Genomic DNA, 27,153 nt, shown 5'->3' with positions numbered 1-27,153 from the left:
AGTCTCGTACTCATTCCAGTAGGCTACCTTTCTTCTCTCAAGAAGCTCGCAGTGCGTTCAAAGCTGCTTCTGCTCTGTCATTCATGTTGCGTGGATCTTTGCTTTTGTATATTGGTTCAGTGTCCCTAGGTTAGACCGAAATCTCTTTCAGGGCAGAGGCTGGGCCTTATTCTTCACTTGAGGCGCCTAAAGAGCCTGGTTCAGTGTCCAGCGAGTGTGTAGAAGTAGTTATTGAACGATTATTGTAAGGATGTCCTGAATCGACTTCCTCTGTAGATGTTTCAGAGATCTTTTAGGAACCTCTTGATGTCTCTCCTCGGGCAGCCAGATGCCAGCCAGACCACTGGCCACTGCCCCGACACCGTATTTTATCTTCCGCAGGTTTGGGAGAGGGAAGGATTAATATTATTCTCATTTCAGAAGTGTATGTCCAAGGCACTTGTCAGAGCTGATTTATTTAGGGCCAATCTAGATCATCATTGAGAAAAGGGAACAGAATTGGATTTGGCACTCATGTGATTCTGTCCAATTATCAGAACCGGCCAAGACTCGGGAAGCCGGCCATTTGGATAACTGGCATTTGGATCCGTCAAGGAGCGTGAGGTGAAAAGGAAATCCGGTTGGAGCTGGCGGCCACACTAGAAGAGAAAGGGTGTGAAAACCAAACAGAAAAATGCCATTCCCTCGCCGGCCTGTTATTCCCTGAGCATGGGCGGTCCCATAATAATGATGGTATTTGTTAAGCGCTTACTCTGTGGCGAGTACCGTTCTAAGCGCTGGCGTAGATACAAGCTGATCAGGTTGGACACAGTCCCCGTCCCACATGGGGCTAACGGTCTTAATCTCCATTTTACAGATGAGGTAACAGAGGTACAGAGATGTGAAGTGACTTGCTCGAGGTCACACGGCAGACAAGTGGCAGAGACAGGAATAGAACCCGAGTCCTTCCGACTCCCTCGCCCCTGCTCTATCCTCTAGGCCACGCTGCATGTTCCCTGTGTCGTCGGAAAGTAGTGAACTCTAGCCTCGGTGGCATGGAGTGACTCCAAGGGGCTTCCTGCCATCTTCACAGTGCTCAGCGCTTAGAACAGGTGTTTGGCACTTAGCAAGCGCCTAACAGATATCATCATTATCATTATCTTGTGGTCCCCTAGTGAACTTAACTGTCCCACATCTACCGGACTCAGTCTCCTTTTAGGAACACTTTCAAAGTCGGGGTCAACATATCTCCCAGGGCCTTGATGATGCATCTCGTTACCTTCTCTTTCTAGCCTGGCTGGGTGTTCTGGGAAATGCTCTGTGGGATCGGTGGGAGGTGTCGGACCCTTTCACAGTTAATGCCTTAACCAAACCGAAGACCTCTTACTCACCCAGGTGGAGGGAGCCCGCCGCCTCTGCGACTCGGCCGAGCTCAACAGGCTGATTTAGTGTATTTCTTTCCTAGAGCGTGCTCCCGAGATCCTTCTCAGTCCATCGCTAACAGACTGAAGGAAATGTACGAACTCTATTGTCAGCACTCCCAGGCAGATGGGGACTTCGGGAGCTGCGCCAGAGGTAAGGGCTTTCATTTGGGATTTGGGAATGTGGGAATAGGGGGAAAGGAGGGTGGCTCTGGTCCACGTGGCAGTAGAACCGAGCAGAAGTCGAGGCCTGGTGGGACCTGAGTCAGAGATGTAAAGTGCCCTCAAGTCAACCTCAGACTCGTAACTCCAGCCAAGGGGGGCCTTCTGGAAGTCCCTGCTTTTGCCCTCGGAAGAAGGGGACTGGCGATTAGTTATTTGGTTTTCCAACTCTGTGGCTTGGGAGAAATAGATTTTTGTGTGTCTGTGGTATTTGTTAAGAGCTTACTCTGTGCCAGGCACTGCATTGAACACTGTGTAGATACGAGACCCGTTGTTGGGTAGGGATTATCTCTATTTGTTGCCGAATTGTACTTTCAAGCGCTTAGTACAAGGCTCTACACACAGTAAGCGCTCACTAAATACTATTGAATGAAGATAATCAGATTGGACACTGTATATCCCACGTGAGGTTCTCAGTATTCTCATTTTACAGATGAGGAAAGTGAGGCACAGAGAAGTTTAGAGGTCACACAGTAGATGGCATACCACTAGACCAAGTGGTGGATAGATCCTGGGCCTGGGTGCTAATTCTGATTCCACCACTTGTCTGCTGTGTGACCTTGGGGAAGTCATGTAACTTCTCTGTGTCTCATCTGTTAAATGGGGATTAAGACTGTGAGCCCCATGTGAGACATGGACTGCGTCCAACCTGATTATCTTGTATTTACCCCAGTACTTAGTACAGTGCCTGGCACATGGTAAGGGTTTTACAGATACCTTTAAAAAAACAAATGCTGCTGAGTGTCTTATTTCTTGGTCAGCAAAGTGTCATCCTGGCCCTTCCCTTTGAAAGATAAGAGGTAGCCAGGTGCCCATTTGGTGGAGAGAGAAAATTTTAACCTGAGACAACCCCAAAGCCCCAAGGAAATGATTTTGGCTTGTGGCACCAGCAGCTGCATCTTTGTTCCCACTGATGTGTTTAAGCGGCTTGAGGAACGCTGCCTTTCCCCAAGGCAAGCCACTTGGATCCACACATGGAAATATTCCTGGGTCTGAGATCCCTGAATGAAGCAAACAGATTTCATTTGAGAGCTGGAAAGAAATACGTATCTGAGGGCCCCAAGTCCAGTGAAGAGACTCAGGAATCTGACCGCTAAAAGGCAGGTCAAAGAACCCAGGTGTGGAACTTTGGGGGTTAGAGTCGAGACAGGCACGAGGGATGGAAAAAGAGGGAGAGGACGTGTGTCATTTTCCCTCCCGACTGCACCGCTCAGGCATCCCTGGCTCTTTGGGATTTGGGCTTTTATTTGGGAATTTTCTCCTTCTAGAGATAGAAAGCAAGCATTTTCGGCTTGCTGAAGTGCTTTACTACAAGGTGTTAGAATCCGTCCTGGAGCAAGAACGGAAACGACTGGGGGACACCGATTTGTCGGTAAGTGGACGGGGAAAAGATAAGGGCCCACGGGGAGGGTGTGGTTGTGCCACTGTGCTCAGGTGGTTTCCCTGGGAAGGAGCAGGTGCCTTGGCCTCCAGCTGCACTCCACGGTCGGCTTCTGGCGCTCGGCCATGCCCTTTTCCAACATGGCTGGAGCTTAAGCCATCTCCGTTGCCTAGAGCAGAGTTAGGGTCAGGTTCCCCCTCTAGACTGTGAGCTCGTGGTGGGCAGGGATGTGTTTGTTTATTGTTATATTGTACTCTCCCCATCGCTTGGTACAGTGCTGTGCGCACAGTGAGCGCTCAGATACGATCGAATGAATGAAAGGGTGAAGGGCTGAGCGCAGAGGGGATACCCCTGGGCTTGGCTTTCAGACCCTCCAGGCTGGGCCTTTCTTAAAGGCTCGGCAAGACACCCCGAGACCTTGTCTTGGGGTTGAGCAGGAAGAGGAAGGTCTAAGGACTTACCTCAGGAGTGACACGCTGCATCTAACGCTACCGCAGGAACCTGGGGAGAACCTACAGATTTTTCCCCGGTTGAGATATCAGATTGACTTTTAACGTGTTATGCTGTAGTCTTGGGTTATCAGACAAGCTTTCATCATTTAGCGATAGCAGCGAATTTTAAAAAAACAAAAAGCCCATTGGCCAAAGAAGCTGCAACCAGTCCTGTTTTTCCTACCAGAGAGAGATGGTTTGTCAAAATGCAGACATAAAGTATATTTTCCCCACAGATGTCATATTTAACACCACATCACTTTGAAGTATGTTTACCTCCAAAGCTTCGGTACTAAAACCATCCTTCTGAGGGTTTTTGCGGAGAGTGGTGTGTAGGCTGCTGGGCCGTGGGTGGTGGCTCTGTGGAGGGGACCCGATGACCTGTGTCTCCCCAACCACTCTCTGCAGGGCATCCTGGAGCAGGACGCCTTCCACCGCTCCCTTCTGGCCTGCTGCCTGGAGATCATCACTTTCTCTTACAAGCCTCCCGGGAACTTTCCACTCATCACTGAAATCTTCGACGTGCCCCTCTATCATTTTTACAAGGTATGTCAGACTTGTATGTCATGTCAGAGCCTCCCGTGACCGGAACGGGAAGGTGACAGAGCTGACTGGCTTAGCCGGCCCGGGCTGCTCAGACACTTCAACGACTTTTCTTCCTTTGAGGACCTATTGAATGAGCTGATCTCATTCTTGGAGAACTGGGAGGGGTGTGGAGGCAGTATCGTAGGGTTAAATGAATTTGAGTTTGGGTCGTGACAGCTTAATTTGGGGAGATCTTGATATCTTTTCTCAACATCTCACCCCAAGCGCAGTCGGTAGCTGGCTACGAACTCCTGCAGACTCTACAGGGCAGAGTTCGGGGCTGTCATTGCCCTCAGGCAGGAGAGCGGGAAGAAAGGCTGGTAGGAAATGGATGGGAACACCCCTCCTCTTTCAGTCATGCTGGGGAAATGAAGCGTCACTGGAAAGCCGAAGCGTTTCAGCTTCAGCAGCACCCTCTCCTCTCCTTTTAAGCTGGCTCTGCTTCGTCATCTAGACGACTGGACATCTAGAGGAACTGTGGACCGCTTCCTCTGGCATTGATATTGATCTTCTCCATCCCGACTGGCCCGGAGCAGACCTGTCTTGCTCAAGATTGGCTGGGATATGACGACTTCCTCATCAGACTCACTGAGCCTTTAGATCTTGACTGTCCTTTTCCCACAGAAACGATATTTTTTCTTCTTTTTTATGTATTTCAGGTAATAGAAGTATTCATTAGGGCCGAAGATGGCCTCTGTAGAGAGGTGGTCAAGCACCTTAATCATATCGAAGAGCAGATTTTGGACCATATGGCGTGGAAGCCAGACTCCCCGCTGTGGGACAGAATCCGAGACAATGAAAACAAGGTTCCCACCTGTGAAGAGGTATGAAAAGACCCCGATATGTCCCGGCAGAGTGAGAGGCCCGACCACCATGTTGGCCTTGAGCCACGGGCGTACTGGGGTTTGCCAGGGACAACGGCAGCCTGCTGCTGGCAACCCCCAAGCGCTGAGTACAGAGGAGGAGCCTCTGAACTAAAAGAACCAGCTTCATTAGTAGCCAACGGACACGCTCTAGAAGTCTGGCAGTTGACCGTTTTAAAGACCTCCCCTGGAAGGGGTCAGGCACGAGGACTGGAGAGTTAGTTGCCACTCCGTTTATACGGAGCCGGCCCAACGGAGGGGTGGGGATAGTATGGCGACTGCTCTTCCCTGGCACCGGGTTCTAATTTGCTCTTTTTAGCCCGAGCGAGAGTGACGGGTGTTGGAGATGTGTGTACTCCCTTCTGTTGTAGGTCATGCCGCCCCAGAACCTGGAGAGAGGTGATGGCGGGGTGGCTGGCTCCCCTATGACCCCCAGAAGGGTCACCGAAGTGCGTGCGGAAACTGGAGGTCCTGGGAGAAGTAAGTGGAGAAACAGAGGTGGGCATGGGAGACCACATATCCCAGTTAGCTCACTTGAGCCGGAAGAATCCCATCTTTCCTCAGAGCTGCTCTTCTCCCATCCTTCTTGTCTTCCTTCTGAGCCCTCTGCTTCCATTTTAACCCTGCTGTCACACTACTGACTTGCCTTGTTCTCCACGCCGACCCCTGGATCTCTCTCTGCTTTGTCTGCACCTCACCGGCCGTCTCCCGTCGGCTACTTGGTCTTTTCCGGCAGGTGGGGCCGCCTCACGGTTGTCCTCCCGAGCTGGGTTCGGTCGGGCTGAACTCTGGCAACTTGGATTCTGACCCCGTCCCCTGGGGTTAGACACATGGGGCCTAGAACCGGCGTGGCAGCACCCTCTCCCGTCCCACGTATGATCTTTTCCAAGAAATCCACCCATTATCATCTATTTGGATCGATCAGTGGTATCTGTCGAGCACTTACTCTGTGCAGAGCACTGGACCGAACCCCTGGCAGAGGATAATACAGTAGCTGGCAGGCAGTCCGGAGGCCTGACTACAGGGCGCCCTGAAAGAAACAAGGAGTTTTCATTTGTCACAGTTACGGACGGACGGGCAAAAGGGCGGGCACCAGCTAGCGGCTGGCCCTGTTAAATGGGGATTCAGGTGAGACTGGATCCAAGGCAGAAGACCTCACCCCGTCCACTTGAGAGGTGAACCGGGGAAAAGACGCTCAGCCGGGAGTACCGGCCAGATGGACCGCCAAAGCCGGGGGCGTTGGTACGCTTCTCGAGGCTCGGGCCGGAACGGGTCCGGGAGAGAGCCAGCTTCTCACTGGGAGTTTGACTTGCAGCCCTGCCAGGTTCTCCGACCAGCCTGTACGAACGATACAGTTCCCCGGCGGCCAGCACTACCAGGAGGCGACTGTTCGCTGACAACGACGGCCCCTCGGACGCCGCGCCGCCCAGCAGGGCCCCCTCCCAGACCCTGGTCGGCCCCGCGGCGGCCGAGTCCGTGGCGGTCGCCCCGGTCCCGGGCCAGACCCTGGTCACCATGGCAACCGCCACGGTGACGGCCAATAACGGACAGACGGTGACAATCCCCGTTCAAGGTGAGGAGTCGGTCGCTCATTTATCGGACGCCGACCGTGTGCGGGGCGCAGTACGGCAGCGGGGAGGGGCACCACGGCGAAAGCGGGTGAGGCCGGATCCCAGCCCCCGTCCACGTTGCCCTTCTCTCCCGAAACGCAGGCATCGCCAACGAGAACGGAGGCATCACCTTCTTCCCGGTCCAAGTCAACGTGGGGGCCCAGGCCCCGGCCGTGGCGGGTTCGGTGCCGCCCCTCAGTGCCCAGGCGCTGGCCGGGACCCTCAGCCCCCAGCAGATGGCGGGCACCCCCTTGCAGGTCCCGGGCCAGGTGGCCGTCCAGCCGCTCTCCCCCTGCGGCCAGCAGCGGAGGCAGAGCCAGGCCGCCGCCGCCGGCCTCAGGCCCAGAAAGACCAGCTCCTTGTCCCTCTTCTTCCGGAAGGTAAGCGCCCACCCGGGCCGCCGGCTTTGCCTCCGCCACCCTCGCTGCCCCGGCGCCACGCTCTTCACCGCCCCTTCCCCGTCCCCCCCCAGGTCTACCACCTGGCCAGCGTCCGCCTCCGCGACCTCTGTGCCAAGCTGGAGATCTCCGACGAGCTGAGGAAAAAGATCTGGACCTGCTTCGAGTTTTCCGTGGTTCAGTATCCCGAGCTCATGCGGGACCGCCACCTGGACCAGCTGTTGATGTGCGCCATCTACGTGATGGCCAAGGTAACCGACGCCCCGCCCGGGGCGGCCCGCGAGGGAAGCCTGCCGCGCCGGCCCCGGCTTCCCTGCCCACACTCCTCCTTCCCTTCCCAGGTCACCAAAGACGACAAATCCTTCCAGAACATCATGCGCTGCTATCGGACTCAGCCCCAGGCCCGGAGCCAGGTAAGACCCCACCCCCTGCTCGGACGCGTTCGCCGCTCATTCGCCAGCTTATTGAGACGATTTGGGGGAGCGCTTCTCTGGATACGGTCCCTGGCATCTCTGCAACATGGGACGGACTGCTAGATGTGGTTGGCTGGGCGGGGAAGGTGGAGAATTGCTCTAGCGAAAGCTGCCTCCGCTACCCGGTGGTTGAACCTTTAAATGCCAAGAATCAGGGTGGCCTAGTGGCTAGAGTACAGTCCTGGAAGTCGGAAGGACTGAGATTCTAATTCTAGCTCCACCGTTCATCTGCTCTGTGACCTTGGGTAAGTGTCTTCACTTTTCTGGCCCTGTTACCTCATCCGTAAAATGGGGATTGAAGACGGGGAGCCCCATGTGGGACCACAGAGTGCGTCTACCCCAGCGCTTGGAACGGCGCCTGGCCCGTAATAAACACTTAAAATATACCATTTCAAAAAAGAGTGTGGGTTCTCTTACGGGCGCAGGGCGGTGATGGCCCTTCCTCCCGGCCAGATGAAAGATCTTGCTCTTGGCTAGTCCCGGCCTGCTGCGTATCGGCATTTTTCTCAGGCCCGATAAAAGACGGATTCCTTAATCAAGAAAATTAAACTTCAGACAGACAGTTGTTTTTGACGAGAGAGGCAGCAGGGGGAAAGTCCTACACTCCAGGTTCAGTTCTCAGCTGGGCACTCTTTTTTAACCAGAACTGGGGCCAGATGCCTCCCCTGCACCAAAGCCACTTATCCCCAACTGAGGTGAGGCCCAGCCAGGCCAGCTTTACGGCCCCTCACCCTCTGCCTCGTCTGTAGGTGTATCGCAGCGTCTTGATAAAGGGAAAACGACGCAGAAGAAATTCTGGCAGCAGCGACAGCCGGAGCCACCAGAACTCGCCCACCGAGATGAACAGAGAGAGAAGTAAGTTCCAACTTGCCGCGCCAGGGGTGGCTCCAGCAGGCCTTCCGTAAACCCCCTCGCTATTTCTGCCAGAACCCCGCTCCCCGCAAGCGGGCCGATGGTGAAGTCGGTAGGAATGCCTGCATTCCCCCCAAACGACTTCCTCCCCCTCTCCCGGCTATCGTCCCCATTTTGCCCGTAAGGGACGGAGGTACACGGGGGTTAAGTCGCTCAGGAGGACGGGGACAAGGCTGGGGCTAGAACCCATAGACTGCGCCGGCCTCTGTGGCAATTTGTGCGGCGTCTTGATGCCCTAAAGCGACTCGGCTAGGCCGAGGGCGGCCCAGTTTCTGCCCCGCGCGCGGGCGGCCTCCTGAGGCGGGCGCCGCCCCCCCCGTGCCCGCCCCGTGCAGCCAGCAGAGACTCCAGCCCGGTGATGCGGTCCAGCAGCACGCTGCCCGTGCCCCAGCCCAACAGCGCCCCGCCGACGCCCACCCGCCTCACCGGCCCCAACAGCGACGTCGAAGAGGAAGAGAGGGGCGACCTCATCCAGTTCTACAACAACATCTACATCGAACAGATCAGGACCTTTGCCCTGAAATACTCTCAAGCCAACTCGGTAAGTCCCCTCCCCTCCGGCCACTCCGCCGCCCTCAAGTTCCCCCCACCCTGCAGCCGAGCGGAGACCGCCCGGGCTTCCCTCCCCGTCCAAGGGCGACCGGGGGCGAAAACTCCCCGGGTTACTCAGGAATGACCGTTTCGCTTCACCTCAACCCGAGGGGGGGCTGGCGGCTGATTTCCACCGTCCCACCGTCGTCCCCCCCCAAAACCCCGCTTCCTCTGGCAGGCCGAGGCGCCTCCGCTGTCCCCCTTCCCGTTCGTGCGGACCGGCTCTCCCCGCCGCATCCAGCTGTCCCAGAACCACTCGGTCTACATCTCCCCACACAAGAACGAATCCATGCTGTCTCAGCGGGAGAAGATCTACTACTACTTCAGCAGCAGCCCGTCCAAGGTGAGAGCCCCCGCGGCCCACGAGTCGCCCCGGCTCCGTCGGTGACGGCGGCCACCGGTCCGGGCGGGGGGAGCCGGCCGTCGGCCCCGAAGCCCCCGGCCGGGGTGGTTCAGCCCCTTTTGCGTCTCGGTGCCCGTAGAGGCTGAGAGAGATCAACAGCATGATCAGGACCGGGGAGACGCCCACCAAGAAGCGAGGCATTCTGCTGGAAGACGGGAGCGAGTCGCCGGCCAAGAGGCTCTGCCCGGAAAACCACACCGCTTTACTGCGCCGTCTCCAAGACGTAGCGAATGACCGAGGGTGCCATTAAGGTCAGTCCCCTGGCTCGGACCGCTTGTCTCGATCAGGGAGCCACAGCGGCGCCTTAAGGGTATGCCAAAGAAGGGCTCTCCTCCTCCACCTGGACAGAAAGGGACGGAAGAGAAACGGTTCCCCCTCTCCTCCCCACCCCCCTCCCTTCCCCCAAGGCAGGACGGCAGTATTCTGCATTCCCCACCCCTCCTCTTCTCCTGGGAAGAGGGAAGAATGAAGGCCCGTTTGCCCTTCCTCCAGCGGGCCTCTAAAACGGAAGGGTGGGCGCTTTTTAGAGGACAACAGCACGGGCTTCGGAGCCGAAAAGCAGCCTGGCGGCTAGGAGCGACGGGGCCCCTGGTCGCGAGCTGTGTCCCCCCTTGACCTCCAGGCTCTGTGTGGTGTCGTCTGTGCGCACGTGGGCGTGCGTACGTGTGCGCTTGTGTAGTTTTTAATCCTCTTGGAAAAATCGTGTGGACAGTGATTTGATTTCTGTGTAGCCGTGCAATGTGTTGAAGTGAACTTGATCGGGAGTGGCACTTTAGGGTGGAAGAGTAAGGTTTCGATCATCCCAGCGAGCGAGTCGTGCTGGCAGATGGCACTTTTCTACAACCGTGAACGAGCCTCTTCCTTCGAAAGAGTGAGTCTGCGAGACGACCTCCCCCCGGCGCCTCCCCGGCCCCCGCTGTTACCTTTCCAACTGTTCCTTTAACCCTCGCGGGGCCTCTCTCTTTTTACATCCGTCCGGGGGTTTTCACGGGCGAAGCCGGCAGCTCTGTCCATCTTTTGGGGTGAGAGGGCAGAGACGGGGACACGACTCCGAACCTAGAATCACGCATGCCTTTTTCCTCTCGGCGGAGGAGGCGGGGATTAGTTAAGACAAGTCGGCGATCGACCCGGGGCGTTTCGGGACCGGCCCCGATGGGGGCGGGGGCCCGCCGCCCACCCGGGAGCCTCCTCCTTCTCGTTATTAGCACTTGCCCCCCGCGTTAGACTAGGAAACGTTAAAGCGCTTCTGCAGCTCAGCTCCCCGCTTTGATCGTTCCTGTCCGGCCCCTTTAAAAGCCCGATGCATCCAGTAGCGTTAGGGAGACTTAATTCAGTGGAAGATTGAATTAGTGGGAAACGAGTTACCGGGTAACTTTTTAATTCCATGTCTTAAATGGGGAATTCTATTCTAAAACACCACCGTTCGAGGGGAAGAGCGTGTAATGTACAAAATATTATTTATAAAATCGTCCCTGTGCTACCCTGTTGCTAAAACGTAACCTTTGTATGAAAATACTGCGCGTGTATTTTTCAATAAAGCCTCTACGAACCACTTTCGGGGCCGGTTCCGTTTACCCCCTTCCTCGCGCTCGAGAAACAGAGGACAATCGGCCAATTCACTTTTCAGGTTTATTGTCACTACTGCCACACATCAGTCACGATAGCACGCCACTGTCCGTTTCTGAAGAATATTTTATTAAACCCCCGCAGAGAGATAAAATAACCATTTAAAAATACTTCAACTGTATCTGCTTTAAAAAAAAGCTACCGCTCCATAGTGTTCTGGTCTCCTCTCAGACTAACGTGTGCTTCGGTGACGGCATCCGCTTTAAAGTCGGGGAAGAAAATAAAATGAAAAGAGCTAAGACTAGCCGTCCCGGTTTAACCTTCCCTCGAAAGTGCTAGATGAGTTACCGAACCGGCTATCTATATACAAGTCAGTCCACATCCGAAACGTATTTACAACCGAAACCCTGGATCTTAAGACCGTTAAATAATACGTAGCGTTGAATTCCGCCGGCTTCCCCCGCTAACCTCGGGGCCGGTCAGCTGGAGGTGTTTTTTAAAATGCCACTCCCGGAAGGAAAAAGAAGATTCGAAAGCCCGAAACACAATCCCCCAACAAACCGGAGCGTCGACGCCGAGAAACCTCCCCGGAGCAACTTCCGTGACCAAAGTACTGCCTTCGGAGGGGCTTCCGCGACGTCGGTCGAAACCGAACGCGTAAGGAAAACACTGAGATCGCACGCCCTTGGAGCCGTTTTACTCCCTACGGTCACCGCCACGGGTCAGTCGAACCAGTCCGCTCTTCCTGCCCTTCTCCCTCCGTCGGCCGAAAGTGCCCGGTGCACCAGAGTCCGCGAGCTTTAGGTTGTTACCGTTTTTTCCTCTTTACTGAAGGGTTGCACTGAGCCGGGCTTCACCCAAGACAGGCCAGAGACGTGGAGACTTTTGCTGTGTTGCTCTTCTGGCTTCTTCTAGGCACAAAGTCAAAGAAGAAGATCATTAAGACACGCGGGGGCGGGGGGGGGAGGGGGGGCTTCTATTTCAGGCCCGCAGCTCGGGTCCACTTGGAGAGTAAAGGCAAAGACGAAGAGCCACCGGCCAGGATTTTCAGGTAGCCCGAGCGTTGGGGAGGAGGGGGCAACTGGGGAGTTAGAGTGTCAACCCGAAAATCCGGGGTGGGATCGGCGCTCGTGGAGTTAAAGGGTCGCGTCACCTACTTTCTGAGTCAGCATCTTCTCTCTGGCCTCGTCGTGTACAGAGGGATTCCACGGCGAAAAACTGGGGGAAGAAGAGACGCGAGAGGCGCCCGTGAGCCGCTGCCCGACGCCACCGCTCCCAGGTCGGTGAGCAGGCCACTCGCTGAAAACGAGACACTCTCCCCCGGCAGAGTCGACCTCGGGCCGGGGCGGTCTCGATTCCCGAGTCCCAGGCTCCGTTTTCCACCCTCGGCGCATAGGAAGCGCTTACCGAATACCGTCACTGCCATCCTAATCGTAGGAAGGCGGGAAGAGTGGTCGCGGTAGTGCCCAGGGCTTAAATAACTACTCGACGTCCCGTCGGCCTCCCCCCTTTCCCGACACAGCCACGGTGCACCCGGGGGGCCAGCGGAGCTGAATTCTGGGTGGCGGGGAGCGCTCCGCCGAGACCGGGCCTCCCCGCCCCCTCTAGCCTGTAAGTTCATCGCGGGCGGGGAACGCCTCTACCACCTCTGTTGTCCCGTACTCTCCCAAGCGCTCCGTGCAGTGCTCCGCGCGCTCAACGGAAACCATCGATGACGACGGGGGCTCGCCAGCCCTCCCTGCCGCACGAGCGGAGGGGGAAGATGGGGAAGGGAGAGAACGGCGGGAGCAGAATCCTGGGTTACGCGACAGCAGACGCCGCTCCTGCCTGCCTCTCTCCCACCCGGCGGTCCCTGGGCCGGGCAGGGCGTAGCCCCATCCTGCTCCTCGACTTTCCGCCGCAGCACCTGCGGTCTACTGGTCGCCCCTACCCCTCTCCGCCCCAACCCGGACGCTTGAGCGTCAGCTCGTCCCAGGGGCGACACTTGCAGGGAGGAGAGGAGAGACCACGTACGGCAGCACGAAGGCTCGCCTGGGGGCCCGGGGTCAGGAGAGTCCCAGCAGGAAGGACGGAGGGAAAAAGTACGTGGGAAAGCCGGCGAAATAGATACGGATCTTCTAACAGCTCACGAAAGAGGAAGTGCAACTCAGAACAAAACAAAAACTTTCGAAGACAGAGAGCTCGGTGACCCGAAAGCAAACACAGATTATGACGAGTCCAGTGTCCCCCGTTTCCAACCACCCGAGACGACCGAGAGCTCTGTACGCCGGGCAGGGAAAGAGCGACGGGGATGGGGGGAGGAGAGGAGATGCAGAGAAGAGAGGGGGAGGAGGGATACGGCCTCGACCCAGGCCGAGAACGGGCACGTCTGCCGGTCTGGCGGTGGGAAAGTGCCACCCCTGGACTTCGGAGCGGGAAGTAGGTGGACGCCTCGACCCGGAACAACCCAGAGTCCCCGAGGCAGAAGCGACTCGCCTGATTGCATAGGGATCCTCGATTTTCGGCTGATCGAACAGACGGCTGCCGCATAGTTTGACGCTGTCGACCACTTTGCTCTTAAACAGCTGGACGTCTTTCTCGTACCTACGTGAGAGGGGGGAAGGTCGCGACGCTACCTTTGCCAGCGAGAGCCCTCCTGCGCCCGGGCCCCCCCCGACCGCCCCCGAGCCACCTACAGCACCGCGGCCTCGGGGTTCAGAGGGCCGGTCGTGTCGATCTTGTAGAAAACCCGGCGGGCGTACATCAGCACTTGCCATATGTGGTTGTGGTTCCGCCTGCGGAGGAAGCGTGCGGATGGAAGCGGCCGCCTCCTCCCCCGGCCCCCGGCCCCCCGCCGCGGGGAGCAAAGCCGCCGTCACTGACCTCCACTTGGCAAATGCTCGCTTCACATCCAGTTCACCTGAGAGAGGATCGACTAGCGGGTGGAAGACCGGGCTGTCGAACACCAGGCGCTGCGTTAGAGAGATTTCCGGGTCACGTCAGGGAGCAAGGAGGAGCGGGGGGATAGCTGCCCGGGAACGGGGGAGAGGGGTGATCTGGGGGTCGACGACCGGAAAAGGCGCCCCCGCATCTTGGAGCGACACCTCGGCCACCCCGAAAATGCAGTTTATCGGTCCGTAGGCGCGCCTCGGGGGCGAAGGGCATCCGGCTGGAGGTTAACTCGGGCCAGACCGGGCCCTCGGTCCCTAGGTGGAGACACGGTGGATTATATCCGGGGAAATTTATTGCCTGAAAAGGACCCGACCCAAAAAAAAAAATCTAAACAAAAATAATCCACCTGGGGCCGTGGCTCTCCCGGACAGCACCACTCCCACCCGTTACACCGGGCAGAGAAGATAGGCCCAGCCTCGGTCTCCCTCCTGAGCGGCACGATCAAGGTGCAGTGGGGGGGAAGAGGGGGCAAAGGGTCACTTACACCACCACTACACTCCGCCATCCGTCACCGTCCCCTTTCCCGGCCCCTCCGCGTACACACGCACGGCCGCCCGCGTCTCCCTACTTACCGGACAGTCACCGTCCGGGTAGTTGTCGGGAATATAAACCGTAAACTTGAACACTCCATCTTGGTAGAGTCCGTGCCGAATGAATATCACACCGAACCACACTGGGGAGGGAAGAGGGAAAGTCAGCCGGGGGTCGAGAGACGGGACGGAGTAATTTAGAGAGCAGATCTTCCTCTTACTTAATGCAGATCGGTAGGACGGCTGCACGTAGACTCCGGGCAGCTTCTGTTTTACCACCAAAGTACTGTAAGGAAGAACACGAGAGAGGGGGGAGTCACCCCGGGAGACGGCTTTTAGGGGGCACGAGCTGACGGCCCCGATCTAGCGGCCGGGGGACGGCCTGACCGGTCGGGTCGGGGAGATCGAGACCCGGGACGGTCCCCGTTACGACGGCCGAGTCGGGTGGGAAGGGAAGGCGAAAGCCAGACTGTCCTGAGGCAGGATGCAGGAGGCAGGATGTAGGATGCAGGGCCGCGGGGACTCCGGGACCCACCCGCGCCTCTCTGGCCCGGGGCCGGAGGAAGGCAGAGACGGGGGCCGAGCAGGAAACCGGCTCCAGATGGCAAAGTCGATCACTTCAAGGGGAACGGGCCGGGGAGGCGGCGACAGCCGACCCACGAGAGACAGGCCGGGCCGAGGAGCCCCGTCTGCCTCCGAAAATGCCAACTCTTAACCCTCGTCCAGTTCTGAACACGCTCACGGCGTTCCCTGAAAACGTGGGCTCTTTGAGAAAGTGGCCCAATCCCCACTCGGGTTTCCCTAAGTCACCCGTAGGTTTATCCTTCTCATCAATCGGTGATATTTATCGACCACTGACTGTGTGCAGAGAACCGAACTAAGCACTCGGGCGAGTACAGCAGAGTCGGTAGACACACTCCTGGCCCACGACACGCTCAGAGTCCAGAGGGCGAGTTCACACGCAAGCAACTCTCACTCGGAACCGGAAAAGCACAGAGAAGCAGGGTGGCCTAGTGGACACGGGCCTGGGCATCAGAAGGACCTGGGTTCCAATCCCGGCTCCGCCACCTGTCTACTGGGTAACCTCGGGCAAGTCGCTTCATTTCTCTGGGCCTCAGTCATCTCATCTGTAAAACGGGGCTTAAGACTGAGCCCCGGGTGAGACGGGGACCGTGTCCGACCTGTTTACCTTTTATCTATCCAGCGCTTAGTACGGTGCCTGAAACTTAGTAAGCATTGAAATACCATTTAAAACGCCCCCAGCAATGGAGGGAGTTAGAAATGGGTGCGCCCGGCCCCAAGGAGCCGTCCACCACAGTCCGCTCCCTGCCCCCCTCCCCGAGCGGAGGGGAGACCGGCGTGAAGCTACCAATCTACCGGGAAGACCTGCAGACTTTGTCCGGCCCGACCTCAGCGGCGGACCTCTCCCCGCTCGGCGGCAACAGGGAAAGCCCGAGTCCAGGAGAGGCCGTGAGCTCATCCCGGAAGGGTGATCGAATCCGCGCTCTCCGAACGTCACTCAGCCGGTTCCCCTCGTTTCACTCCCACTTGCCTTACGGTGCCGTCTTTACCGTTTTTAACTGTGATTAAGCCGGGGATTTTAGGCCCATCTCCCTCTGACAATTTCCCAGGCTACCGAACAGATTGCCCGGAAACGATCTCTGGGCGCCACGGCAAGATTTGCGAGAGAGAAAGATGGCATCGCCGGCCCAGGCGCAGTTCTATTCGCGCTAACGGGCCCCCGTTCCCCTCCGGGGCCGAGGTCAGGAATCCGAGTGGGCCCAGGGACGGCCCTGGCGACCGACGATGCTGACAAGTGGGCATTTATTAAGCCCTTACTGTGTGTCAAGCGCTGTGCTAAGCACCGGGATAGATGCAAGGGACTCACAGTCCGAGTGAGAAGAACAGTCAGTCAATCCCCGTTTTACAGATGAGGAAGCGGGTAGAGAAGTTAAGCGATCTGCCCAACGTCACGCAGCAGACAAAGGATAGGGCTGGGATTCGCACCCAGGTCCCCCGACCCTCCCCCAGGCCCGGGCTCCTTCCGCTGGTCTTCTCCGATCCGTTATCTACTTTAACATCCGTCTCACCCATTAAACTCTAAGATCCTCGGCGGCAAGGACGGGGTCTACCGACTCCCCTGTGTTCTCCCGAAGCTTTAGTAGAGTGCTCTGCACAGAGTCATTGCTCAATAAATCCCACCGATTAGATGGGAGTCAGAAGGTCCCCATTCTAATACCGGCTCTGCCACTTGTCTGCTGTGTGACCTACAACAAGTCGCTCGACTTCTCTGTGCCTCACTTCCCTCATCTGTAAGATGGGGACTGAGACCGTGGCCCCACGTGAGTCGGGTCCAACCTGATTTGCCGATCCTCCCCCAGTGCTTAGTACGGCGCCTGGCGCGTAGTAAGCGCCTCACAAATACCGCAATTATTAACATTGTGAGAAACCTGAGACACAGGCAAGTCATGTGACTTGCCCAAAGTCACCCAGCAGGAAGTAGTAGAGCCGGGTTGAGAACCCGCGTCTTCTGACTCCCAGACCCGCTCTCCTTCACCGGCAAGCCCGAGGGGTCCGCCGTTACCGCCTGCAGTGGGTGTCACGGAATCCTGTTGGAACTAAGGAGTTTGTGAGTAACCTTACGAGAGCGTCTGAATCCTCCCTCCCTCTTCCAGTCGACTAATATCCAATCAATCGCCTCGAAAAGGTGGAAGACAAAGTCTCTCGGCGAAAAGAGTCTCCCTCCGTCTGCCGTCCCTCTCGGGAAGGCTTCCCGCGGACGTGGCGTCCGGAGCGGGTGCCGCTCGTGTGCCCTTCTTTCCTCGACCTCCCGGGTGTCCCCCCTCCTCAAGAACCTCCAGCGGGTGCCCATCCGCCTCCGCATCCAACAGGAACTCCTCACCGGCGGCTTCACGGCACTCAATCAGTTCAACCCCTCTTACCCCTTGCCCTGCTGATTTCCTACTACCGCCCAGTCCACTCGCTCGGCTCCTCTAATGAAAAGCAATGTGGCCTAGTGGAAAAAGAGCACAGGCCTGGGGAGCGGAGGACCCGAGTTCTCATCGCCCCCTCTGCCACTTCTCTGCTGAGAGACCTTGGGCAAGACACTGAACTTTACAGAGGAGGATTAAGACCGTGAAGGCCCAAGCGGACCACGGACCGTGTCCGACGCGATGACCGTGTGGCTACTCTGGTGCTTAGTACGGTACCTGGCTCATATTAACGGCGCTTAATAATACTATGAAAGAGCGCCAACCTACTCGATGTACCTTGATCTCATCTCACCTCGCCGTCGACCGCTTGCCCACATCCTCCTGACCCAAAACTCCTTCGCCGTTCACACAGGCCAGACCACCACTCTCTCCACCTTCAAAATCTTACTCAGATCACATCTCCTCCAAGAGGGCTTCCGCGACTCGGCCTTCATTTTCCCTTCCCCCCTTCCTCCTGTGGCTCCAAGGCACGTGAATCTGTACCCTTTAAGGACCCCACTCTCAAAGCCCACGTGATTTATGTACAGATCTGTAATTTATTGTAATCTCTCTCCCCTTCTAGGCTGTAAACTCCTTGCGGACAAGTAACGCGTCTACCAATTCTATTGTACTGTACTCTCCTCCGCACGTTGTAAACACTCAATACCAGTGATCGATTGAGCCCACCCTACAACAAGAGGTCAGCCACTTAGATTTCTTAGGTTGTCAACTTCTTGGGGGTCGGGGAGTCTAATTTCTCGCCCCATTAGGTTTAGCCCAGTGCTTTGCCCCAGCCTAGCCTCTTCGTCGACACCGTGACTACTACTGTGAGGACATCGCCATTTCTTCAGCCCGAATACTGCCAGGCGACCCTCCCGTGTTTGAGGCCTTCTGGCCCTTGCCGGGAGGAAGGCCTCTATGTTGCCGCCCGGAAGACCTAAGTCCACCTGGCCACCTTAAGAGGACCGCTCCATTCCAGGTGGCTTCTAGCTAGGTCCGTCTCCCCGCTCCAGCACGAGCAGCGGGCCCCCGAGCCCCTTCCTTCCGAGCCCTTCCCGGCCGGCAGCCACGGGCCGGGGAGGGGGGCAAAGAGCTACGCCCAACCGCTCCGGAGAGAGCCCGCACTGAGCGGGGGCGGTGGGAGATAGGGAGGGAGGGAGGTAGCTGCTTTTCTTCCCCAAATATCCAGTTTTTCTCCAAGCCTTTTCCCCTCAGAACCCGACGCACGACAGAATCGCCACGAAGACACCGTACAGGAAGAGTAAGGCCTGTGGAAAGCCGCTGCCCTTACCCATCAGAAAATGCCCCCCCCCCCCCCCGGGGAGGGGCTGGCCGGGGACCCCGGGGCCCTGGTGAGAGAGGAGCGGCTCCCCCCACGGGGGGAAGAGGCAGCAGGAGGGACAGCGGGTGGAAGCCAACTGGTCCCGGCTGCCCCGCCTTCACCGACACTAAGCGCCGAGGGTGGTTTTCACCGGGCCGAGGGCCGGAGGCCTCCGAGTCCGGCTCGTTGACCCCCCGTCCCGGGCAAGGGGCTTTCCACTTAGGAGCCCACCCAGGACCACCTTCACCGTGTCTGTTCCCGGGCAAGGGGTGGGGGGGGGCAGGGGAGGGGGCGCGGGGCCAGCCGGGCACGTACAATTCCGCCAGGAGGGAGTACTCCAAGTAAAAGGGTCCGTAGGAGGCGTGCGTGCCGTTGGTCGACTGGCCGGCGGGGGTGGGCGACGCGGGCTTGGTTACGGGCAGGGCATTTTTGGGAATGGAAGGCAGCTGCTTCTTCGGAGCCGGTCGGGGCGGACTGGCTTTCAGGTCCCCGGTCAGAGTCTTCTCTTCCCCATCAGAGCGCTACAAGAGAGACGGCACGAGAGCATCCGTCACGACGGCGTCCTGGCCGACCGGCTGCCCTCGGGGCCGCCACCCAAGGCTGTGGGACAGACTGACTCCCGCATCACCCCATCTCCTTGAAATCGCTGGGAAAAAACTGAAATGAGACCCACCGTGGGTTAAGCAGAGAAATCCTCCTTACGCATTTCATTCGACAGCCCCACAAGCGCGGAGACCAAACTCTAGTGGGGGAACCCTAGGTCCCGTCGGCCTCAACCAAGTAACGCCGAAGCTCGAACCCCATTTCCCGAGGGGAAAGCTGGGGCCGCGGTCACCATCTTTCCAAACCCAGAGTCCCCGGGACCTCGGGCGGGACAGAGGGCGGGACACAAGACTCCCAAATCCTTCCTCGGGAATCTGGAGGGACCGAAATCAAGTCATCACCTGACGCCGCCCAGGCCCTCGCGTTAGAAACGGATGGGGAAGTCGACGTCTCATTTGCCCGTCTCACCGCGGCCCCGGCCGTAAAGGATTCTTCCGCAGTTTGGAAAGCATCCGGAAAACTGCTACCTTTAGCCACACGGGTCTAAATGAGTCGCGGTGACCGGGCTGGCCGATGCCACACCCAGAAGCACTTCCTTAGCTCAGGATGACGTCAGTCGGATTCTCCGGAGCGGAGGGGGATGTGAGGATCAACCAAGGGTAGGAACGATCCGGAGTCGGGCCTACCTTAGAGCTTGATGTATATGTATATATGGCGTTTAATTCCTCTGGCCTCTTTGTCCAAGGCAGGTCTAAACTAGCATTGAGATTATGCATAAAGTTGGCTCTTGCTTAATATAAAAGATTAGAACAGCTTCCACTCGGCCCTATGGACGCTGCACAAAATTCGGTTGGTGGAGCCACAGCCCGTGACGTATCAAAATGGAAAAAAATGGACATTTAGGACATTTAAGTCCCTGCTTGAAGAAGTGGGTCCTATCAAGGGACGTGTGTGTGTGTGTATGTATACACATACACACACACATATATATGTAAACACACAGAGAGAGAGATATAGTATAGGGGTGTGGTACAGATTTATCTGTATGGGCATATATATATATATATATACACACGTATACAGATAAATCTGTACCACACCCCTATACTCTCCCACTCACCCATCAGTAATTTAATGCCTGTCTCCCCTTCTAGACCGTGAGCTCCTTGTGGGCAGAAAACAAGTCTACCAAGTCTGCTGTACTGTTCTCTCTCTAGCGCCTAGTAGAGCGCTCAGCGCCCGGGGAAGCACTCACTCAGTAAAACCTGTCAACGGATCAAGAGGTCGTCGCCTAGCGAATAGAACAGCTTCATAAGCTAGTCACAAAAAGAGGGAACTGAATAGCTAGCGGAGCCCAGATGCTTCTATTCGGGACGCTCTATTCAATCCAGCACCTACCTTGCGTACAGAACTTGTAGACATGCTCCAGAAGGGGTTCATACCGTGGCCTCCCGACAAAGAAATGCAATTCCTCACTGTCGCCAGACTCTCTCCCGTGTTCTCGAATCACTTTCCACTCTAAACGAGAGCGACGAAGAAAAAAAAAAAAAATCAGCACAGAGGAGTGTCCAAAATCTAGCCTCCCAAATCCGGCCCCGATAACAAGCAGTCCCCTCCTACTCCCGCTGCCGGGCCAGACGATCGCCTACGTCCTCCTCTCCTTGGTTCGGCAAGCCAGGTTTTCTGCCGGAGCCCGCATCACTCAGAATATTCCCAACGCCGCGTGTCGTAATCGGTGGCGACTACGACTCGGTTCTGGCGCTCGTCGACCGGAGAGTAGCTCTGTGCTTAGGGAAGGCCCTCTCCCGCAATACCTAAGGGCCTAACCTCTTCATACGTGCAGGCAGAAGGGAGTTAACGTTTCAGAGGTCGCAACACCGCCGAGGAGAGTTGCTTTATTTTTAGATTGTCAGCCCCCGGGAGGGACAGGGACCCTGTGTAATTCCCACCCGGGTATATCCTCCCAGTGCTCGGTTCAGTGCCCCGCACACAGTCGGGGCTTAATAAATACTACTATGACTATAAGGGGGGGGGGGGGCGGGGGGGACGGGGATGCACAGTATTCCCAAAACACAACTCTATTCCTCGCAAAACCTGAGAGGTTTCAGTCCGTGGGACCTAGGTTAAGGCAGGGCCCATTTTAAGGGGACGGAGCCGCAAACGGAGGCACTTATCACCCCATACGCACACGGAGATCACCCACACCCGGGGATCTGCCAGACCCTCCGGCGGAGAGAGGATGAGTGACCCGGCCGGGAGTCGGGACGTGACCCGGGTCAGTCGGGTCCCGCCTAGAACCGGGCAGACCCCAGGGCCGTCGCCGTCCCTCGGGCATCCGCCCGTCCCACCGGCACCCCGGCCGCCCATCTGGGAACTCGGCCAAAGAGCGTTTTTACGGGACGAAGGTAACCCAAGGCGTCGCTCACGGATTTAGTTTCAATCTCCGCCCGGCCGGACAAATGACGGGGAACTCCGGGGGGACCCCGGGGTGGACGACGCACCGTCTCCGACGCAAGCGGGAGCCCGACCCCTCCCGAACCATCAAGCGGGAGGACGGAACCGGCCGTCTCCAGGGACGGAGGGTCGGCGGGGCGCCCGAACCTACAACGCCGAGCGAGCGGGGGAGGAGGAGCGGGCGGGGAGGCCGGGCTCAAGACAGGAGAACGGACTCCTCTCCTATCCGGCCTCGAACGGACGCGGGAGGCGGCGGTCGCTTCCGAAGAGGTTCCAATGAAACCGAGTTCACCTTCTACCACGTCGGGCAACCCGTGCCTGGGTCTCGTGAGTCACGCGGCCGCGACGGCCGGAGCCAGCGGCGTTTCCGGGGGGCGCCGAGGTTAAATTCGAGCCTCTTCGGCGGCTCCTACGGTCCGGGAGGAAGGGCCCGTTGGGCTCGCCGCCCCCTCCTTGCCCGACGACGCTGGGGCGGCCGACCGGACCCTCGGAAAACGAGCCGGCCCAGGGTTCCCACTCCCTTCCACGGCGAGACTTCGGACGCCGCCGAGGATTAGGCCCGGAGTCCGGGGTCCCTCCGCAGGGGTCTCGATCGGAGCCGGACGACGGGCATCCCAGGTCCTCAGGAGCTCCCCTCGATTTTTCTCCCTTTAAGGGGGATAAGACGAGTGGGGCAGAGCCGTCCTCTGGAGAGCGTCGAGAGAGCAAGGTCCTGTTCTCGAGGTGACAGCCGTCCGAAGGATGGGTGTCCGTCCGAAGGCAGTGCGTCGGTCCGGACGGGGCCGTGGGAAGGCGCAGGTCCTCGGGGTCATGCGCAGCGGAGCGGCGGCGCCTCGGGGGGTCCTCGGGGAGGCTCCCGGACCCTCTTGGGGCGGGGGGCGAGGCGGTGGGGCCGGGCCGGGCCGCTTCGGGGGGCCCGGGGGGGCGGCGGCGTCTCCTCCGCGGGCGGCGGGGCCTTGGCCGTCCCCAAGGAATCCGGACAGACCCGCCCGGGGGCCGGCGTCCGCCGCCTCCTCCCGCGCCCGGGGCTCCGGGGTGTCGGGCGGAGGCGGCGGGGCCCCTGTAATGAGCGGCTGCGGGCGGCGGCCCGGGGGAGCCCCGCCCAAACCAGGACCAGGTCGGGGGGCGGTTGGGCCGGTCCCGGCAGAGGCCGGTCCCGGCGGGGGGGGGGGGAGGGGGGGAGGAGGGGAGGGAGGAGGGGGCCGGTCCTGCTCCCCCCCCCCCCCCGCGCGCCCCCCAACGACGGCCGCGGCCCGGGGGAGAGCGAGGGAAGGAAGGGGCGGGCGGCAGGGGCGGGGCCCGGGCAGGTGCAGCGGAGGCCGCCGCGGGGAGGCCCAGGGTCCGACCCCGACCGATGACCGATGACGGACGGACGGACGGACGGACGGGGTGGGGGCGGCCGGCCCTCCCTCCCTCCCTCCCTCCGCTTCCCTCCCCCTCAGCCGGGGGTCCCGGGCCTCACCGAGGAGCCGGGCGGAAAGGCCGGGGGCCCCGCTGCTGCTCCTGCTCCTGCTCCTCCTCCTGCCGCTCCCGCTGCTGCCCGCCACCATGTCCGGCCGGCCCGGCCCGGCCCCTCCCCCTCCTCCTCCTCCTCCTCCCCCTCCCCCCCGCCCCTCAGCCGCAGGCCCCGCCCCCCGCGCGCCTTCCGCCGCGGCCCCGGACGCCCCTAGTGGCCGGCGCGCCCGTCACTCACCCACCCTCTTCCGGCCCTCCCCCCGCCCCGCCCTCCTCAGGGCGCCGAGACCCGGGCGGCGCCGGTCACGTGGGGGAGGGCGGGGAAAACGAGCGGGGCGGGCTCTGATTGGACGCCGGGACCGTCCATCTCCAGCAAGCCCCGCCCCCAGGGCTTTATGACGCTCCAGCGCGGCCGGGGGCGTTACTCATTCATGCGATAGTATTTATGGGGCGCCTACTGTGCGCAGAGCCCCGGACTAAGCGCGAGGAATGGACAACTGTTCGACAGAGACCATCCCCGCCCAATTCATTCCTGCATTAGAAGCATTTATTGAGCGCTTACTATGTGCAGAGCACTGCGCTAAGCGCTTGGAATGGACAAATCGGTAACAGATAAGAGACAGTCCCTGCCCAGTGACGGGCTCACAGTCTAGACGGGATGACAAAACAGAACAAAATCAAACCAAGGCAACATCATCAACATAATTAGAATAAAAGGGCTGGGCACCTCATTTACAAAATTAAGAGGGTAATAAATGACATACGCACATAAAATGATAATGCTGGTATTAAGCGCTTACTCTGTGCAGAGCACTGGGGTAGATACAGGGTCATCAGGTTGTCCCAGGTGAGGCGCACGGTCTTCATCCCCATTCTACAGATGAGGTCACTGAGGCATAGTTAAGTGACTTGCCCACAGTCACAAGGCTGCCAAGCGGCAGAGTCGGGATTCGAACCCGTGACCTCTGACTCCCCAGCCTGGGCTCTTTCCATTGAGCCACGCTGCTTACAATGCTGAGGGGAGAGGAAGGGGGAAGAGCAGAGGGAGGAAGGGGGGAATGGGGAGGGGAGGAGGAGCGGAGGGAAAAGGGGAAGCTGAGTCTAACAAGGCCTCCTGGAGGAGGTGAGCTCTCAGTAGGCCTTTGAAGAAGGGAAGAGAGCTGGTTTGGCGGAGGTGAGGAGGGAGGGCGTTCCCGGTCAGCGGTAGGACATGGGCCAGGACGTGGGGTTTTGTTGGGCGGCCGTGCCTCGGTTTCCCCATCTGTCCAACGGGGAGGAAACACCCCCCTCCTCTGCAGGGCCTGGTGGAAAGAGCACGGGGCCTGGGCAGTCAGAGGATCTGAGTTCTGTTCCCGCCCGGCCAGACGCCCGCTCTGTGACCTTGGGCAACTTTGTTTTGTTCTCCTTGGCTTTGCCGTCGGTCTCCCCCGTTTAGACTGTGAGCCCGTCGTTGGGCGGGGATTGTCTCTATCCGTGGCCCGGTTGTACATTCCAAGCGGGTTAGTACAGTGCTCTGCATATAGTAAGCGCTCAATAAATACCATTGGATGAATGAACTTAACTTCTCTGCGCCTCGGTTTCCTCAACTGTAAAATGGGGCTTCGATACCTGTTGTCCCTCCTGCTTTAGAGCGTGGGCCCCCCTTGGGGGACAGGGAGTGGGTCTGACTTCATCAACCTGTACCGACCCCAGCGCTCAGAGCAGCGTTTGACACCTAATGCTACCGCTGACCTCGCCCTGCCTCGTTCTCGTCCGTCTCACCATCCACCCCTCGCCCTCGTCCTGCCCTTGGCCTGGAACACCCCCCCTCCACAAACTCGGCAGACAAGGACTCTCCGCCCACCCCATCCAAGGCCTTATCGAAGCCCCATCTCCTCCAGGAGGCCTTCCCTGACTACGTCCCCCTCCCCCTTTCTTCTTCTCCCTTCTGCGTCACCCTGACTTGCTCCCCTTTGTTGATCCTCCTCCTCCTCCTCCTCCCAACCCCACGGCACTTAGGGACATATTTGCAATTTATTTATCTCCATTAACGTTCTCTCCCCCGCTCTAGATTGTAAGCTCCTGTGGGCAGGGAATGCATCTGTTTATTGTTGTACTCTCCCAAGGGCTTAGTACAGTGCTCTGCACACAGTAAGCGCTCAATAAATACGATCGAATGAATGAATAAATACAACTGAATGAACATAGTAAGCGCTTAATAAGTACCGTAAAACCAACAGGTAATTTTTGGTTTACAGAAAGGATTATCGGACTAAAGAAGTGAAGGATTCACTTTGGTCATAGCGAATGAAGTTCAAAAAGCTCTGAGACTGTTTCAAGCGTTCTCCCCCTGTATGGTACACGAAAAATACGGGGATAAAGGAACAGACCGGGTCCCCAGTGTCAAAGTTGGGTAAATTTTGCTAACCGTTAAAATAGTTCATTTTAATGATGAACAAACTGCCAGAAACCAACTAACTTCCCAGTTGTATTAGTTATGGGAACTGCTATAATTAGGTTGGTGCTGCGTTTGAAGTTCACTGTTAAAATAAATCACAACAAATTCCCCATGTGATATCAGGTTTGAAAAAGGTATCTGGGCAAAGAATAATAATAATAATGTTGGTATTTGTTAAGCGCTTACTATGTGCCGAGCTCTGTTCTAAGCGCTGGGGTAGACATAAGGGAATCAGGTCGTCCCACGTGGGGCTCACGGTCTTCATCCCCATTTTACAGATGAGGGAACTGAGGCACAGAGAAGTGAAGTGACTTGCCCACAGTCACACAGCCGACAAGTGGCAGAGCTGGGATTCGAACTCCTGAGCCCTGACTCCAAAGCCCGTGCTCTTTCCACTGAGCCACGCTGCTTCTCTACGATTGCAAGAACAATTGCGGTGGGAGTATCGGGAATATCGAGCGCGAGCTTGGGTGACTTGAAATGGCCGGTTACATTAATCTCAGCCCGAGAGAACCGTAGGTTGTCAAAACCAACCCTTGAGGTAGTCACAGTGCTACTCGGAACGCTAAGCTTGGATACGCAGATCCGCTCGGCCATACCCTCCTTGGGAAAGGGAAATCCGAAAATCGCGACAGCGTCCCTCGGAGGCATTCTCACGGATCACGGACACATCTTTTCCCGTTCCTCCTCCGAGCCGACAACAGGAGTGACTTACTCTTTTATGAAAATCAGATTTCCAGCACCGCTGGCAGATCCCTGTCGCTTTGCCCCTCCAGCTGGCCAGGATCGAAGACTTGGTCCGTGGAAGCATTTAGCAAGTACGTTTCCGAGCCCTGTAAAAGAAGAAGGGAAAGTACAAACGCCAGGCGCCCTGGGACGTAGCAGTGGTCTGACTTCAGAGGCGATTATGATGAAAGCTTCAGCTACGTCCTCTCTCCACGGTAGTGGCCGGGACAGGGTCAATCCCAGGACCGGGACCAAGCTGAGGCGGGCCTGACGGGGGCTGAGGGGCTCCTGCCCAGCCCCACACCCCCAGATGAGAAGCCACAGCCTCCCTGTTGGCTCTGGGGACCCCAAAACCCCACTAGGTTGGCCCCGAGAGCCACTAACCTCACCACGAGGCCCTGGGCCAAGGTCGGTTTTCTGCAGCTCTGCCGCATGGCTGCCGGGGGCGCTGCGCCAGAGTACAGGCCAAATCAATCAACCGTATTTATTGGGCGCTTCCTCTGTGAGGGACACTGCACTAAGCACTTGGGACGGTATGACAGAACAGACGGGCAGACCCGTTCCCTGCCCGTGACGAGGGACGATGCGTGGCCCAGTGGATAGAGCACGGGCCTGGGAGTCGGAAGGACCCGGCCTCTCATCCCGGGATGTTGTGCGACCTTGGACAAGTCGCTTCACTTCCCTGGGCCTCAGTTACCTCATCTGCAAAATGGGGATTAAGACTGTGAGGTCCATGTGGGACAGGGACTGGGTCCAACCTGATTCACTTGTACCCACCCCAGTGCTTAGAACAGTTAGCGCTTAAGAGATGCTATTGTTATTGCTATCATTATTCCTGTGCTAAGGACTTGGAGGAGGACGACAGAATTAGCAGGCACGTTCCCTGCCC

The 27,153-nt window shown here is 58.0% G+C and overlaps 2 protein-coding genes across 8 annotated transcripts in view; one reads left to right on the top strand and one right to left on the bottom strand.

Annotated features, from left to right (window-relative positions):
• The window catches only part of RBL2 (RB transcriptional corepressor like 2), a 33,930-nt gene extending 23,048 nt beyond the window's left edge, over nt 1–10,882 (top strand). For both annotated transcript variants that reach the window (XM_029075424.2, XM_029075426.2), the window contains 13 exons: nt 1,445–1,554; nt 2,891–2,994; nt 3,903–4,040; nt 4,739–4,903; nt 5,314–5,422; nt 6,258–6,515; nt 6,655–6,932; nt 7,025–7,201; nt 7,292–7,363; nt 8,173–8,278; nt 8,671–8,876; nt 9,105–9,269; nt 9,409–10,882. In XM_029075424.2, the coding sequence (XP_028931257.1) occupies nt 1,445–1,554; nt 2,891–2,994; nt 3,903–4,040; nt 4,739–4,903; nt 5,314–5,422; nt 6,258–6,515; nt 6,655–6,932; nt 7,025–7,201; nt 7,292–7,363; nt 8,173–8,278; nt 8,671–8,876; nt 9,105–9,269; nt 9,409–9,579 (2,059 nt within the window). In that variant the 3' untranslated portion in view covers nt 9,580–10,882. The remainder of the gene's footprint in view (nt 1–1,444; nt 1,555–2,890; nt 2,995–3,902; nt 4,041–4,738; nt 4,904–5,313; nt 5,423–6,257; nt 6,516–6,654; nt 6,933–7,024; nt 7,202–7,291; nt 7,364–8,172; nt 8,279–8,670; nt 8,877–9,104; nt 9,270–9,408) is intronic.
• A 62-nt stretch (nt 10,883–10,944) lies between these two features.
• On the bottom strand, nt 10,945–26,360 carry LOC100091300 (AKT interacting protein). Of its 6 annotated transcripts, none has more exons than XM_029075429.2 (11): nt 26,254–26,360; nt 20,591–20,710; nt 18,965–19,170; nt 14,578–14,642; nt 14,399–14,499; nt 13,758–13,846; nt 13,571–13,669; nt 13,371–13,478; nt 12,053–12,113; nt 11,708–11,806; nt 10,945–11,155 (listed from the first exon to the last, which is right to left on the bottom strand). In XM_029075429.2, the coding sequence occupies exons 2-11, from the start codon at nt 20,630–20,632 to the stop codon at nt 11,123–11,125; spliced, it is 903 nt and encodes a 300-aa protein (XP_028931262.1). In that variant the 5' UTR covers nt 20,633–20,710; nt 26,254–26,360; the 3' UTR covers nt 10,945–11,122. The 6 variants fall into 6 exon arrangements, with proteins under 6 accessions (XP_028931262.1, XP_028931260.1, XP_028931264.1 ...); XM_029075427.2 differs by lacking the exon at nt 26,254–26,360 and adding an exon at nt 23,109–23,210; XM_029075431.2 differs by lacking the exon at nt 26,254–26,360 and adding an exon at nt 23,109–23,210 and having other exon boundaries at nt 11,708–11,803.
• Between the last annotated feature and the right edge of the window lie 793 nt (nt 26,361–27,153).

Source organism: Ornithorhynchus anatinus, chromosome 11 (genome assembly GCF_004115215.2).
Source record: "Ornithorhynchus anatinus isolate Pmale09 chromosome 11, mOrnAna1.pri.v4, whole genome shotgun sequence".
Lineage (NCBI taxonomy): Eukaryota > Metazoa > Chordata > Mammalia > Monotremata > Ornithorhynchidae > Ornithorhynchus > Ornithorhynchus anatinus.
Note: the sequence above shows the minus strand (reverse complement) of the source record. Positions and strands in the feature narration are given on the sequence as shown.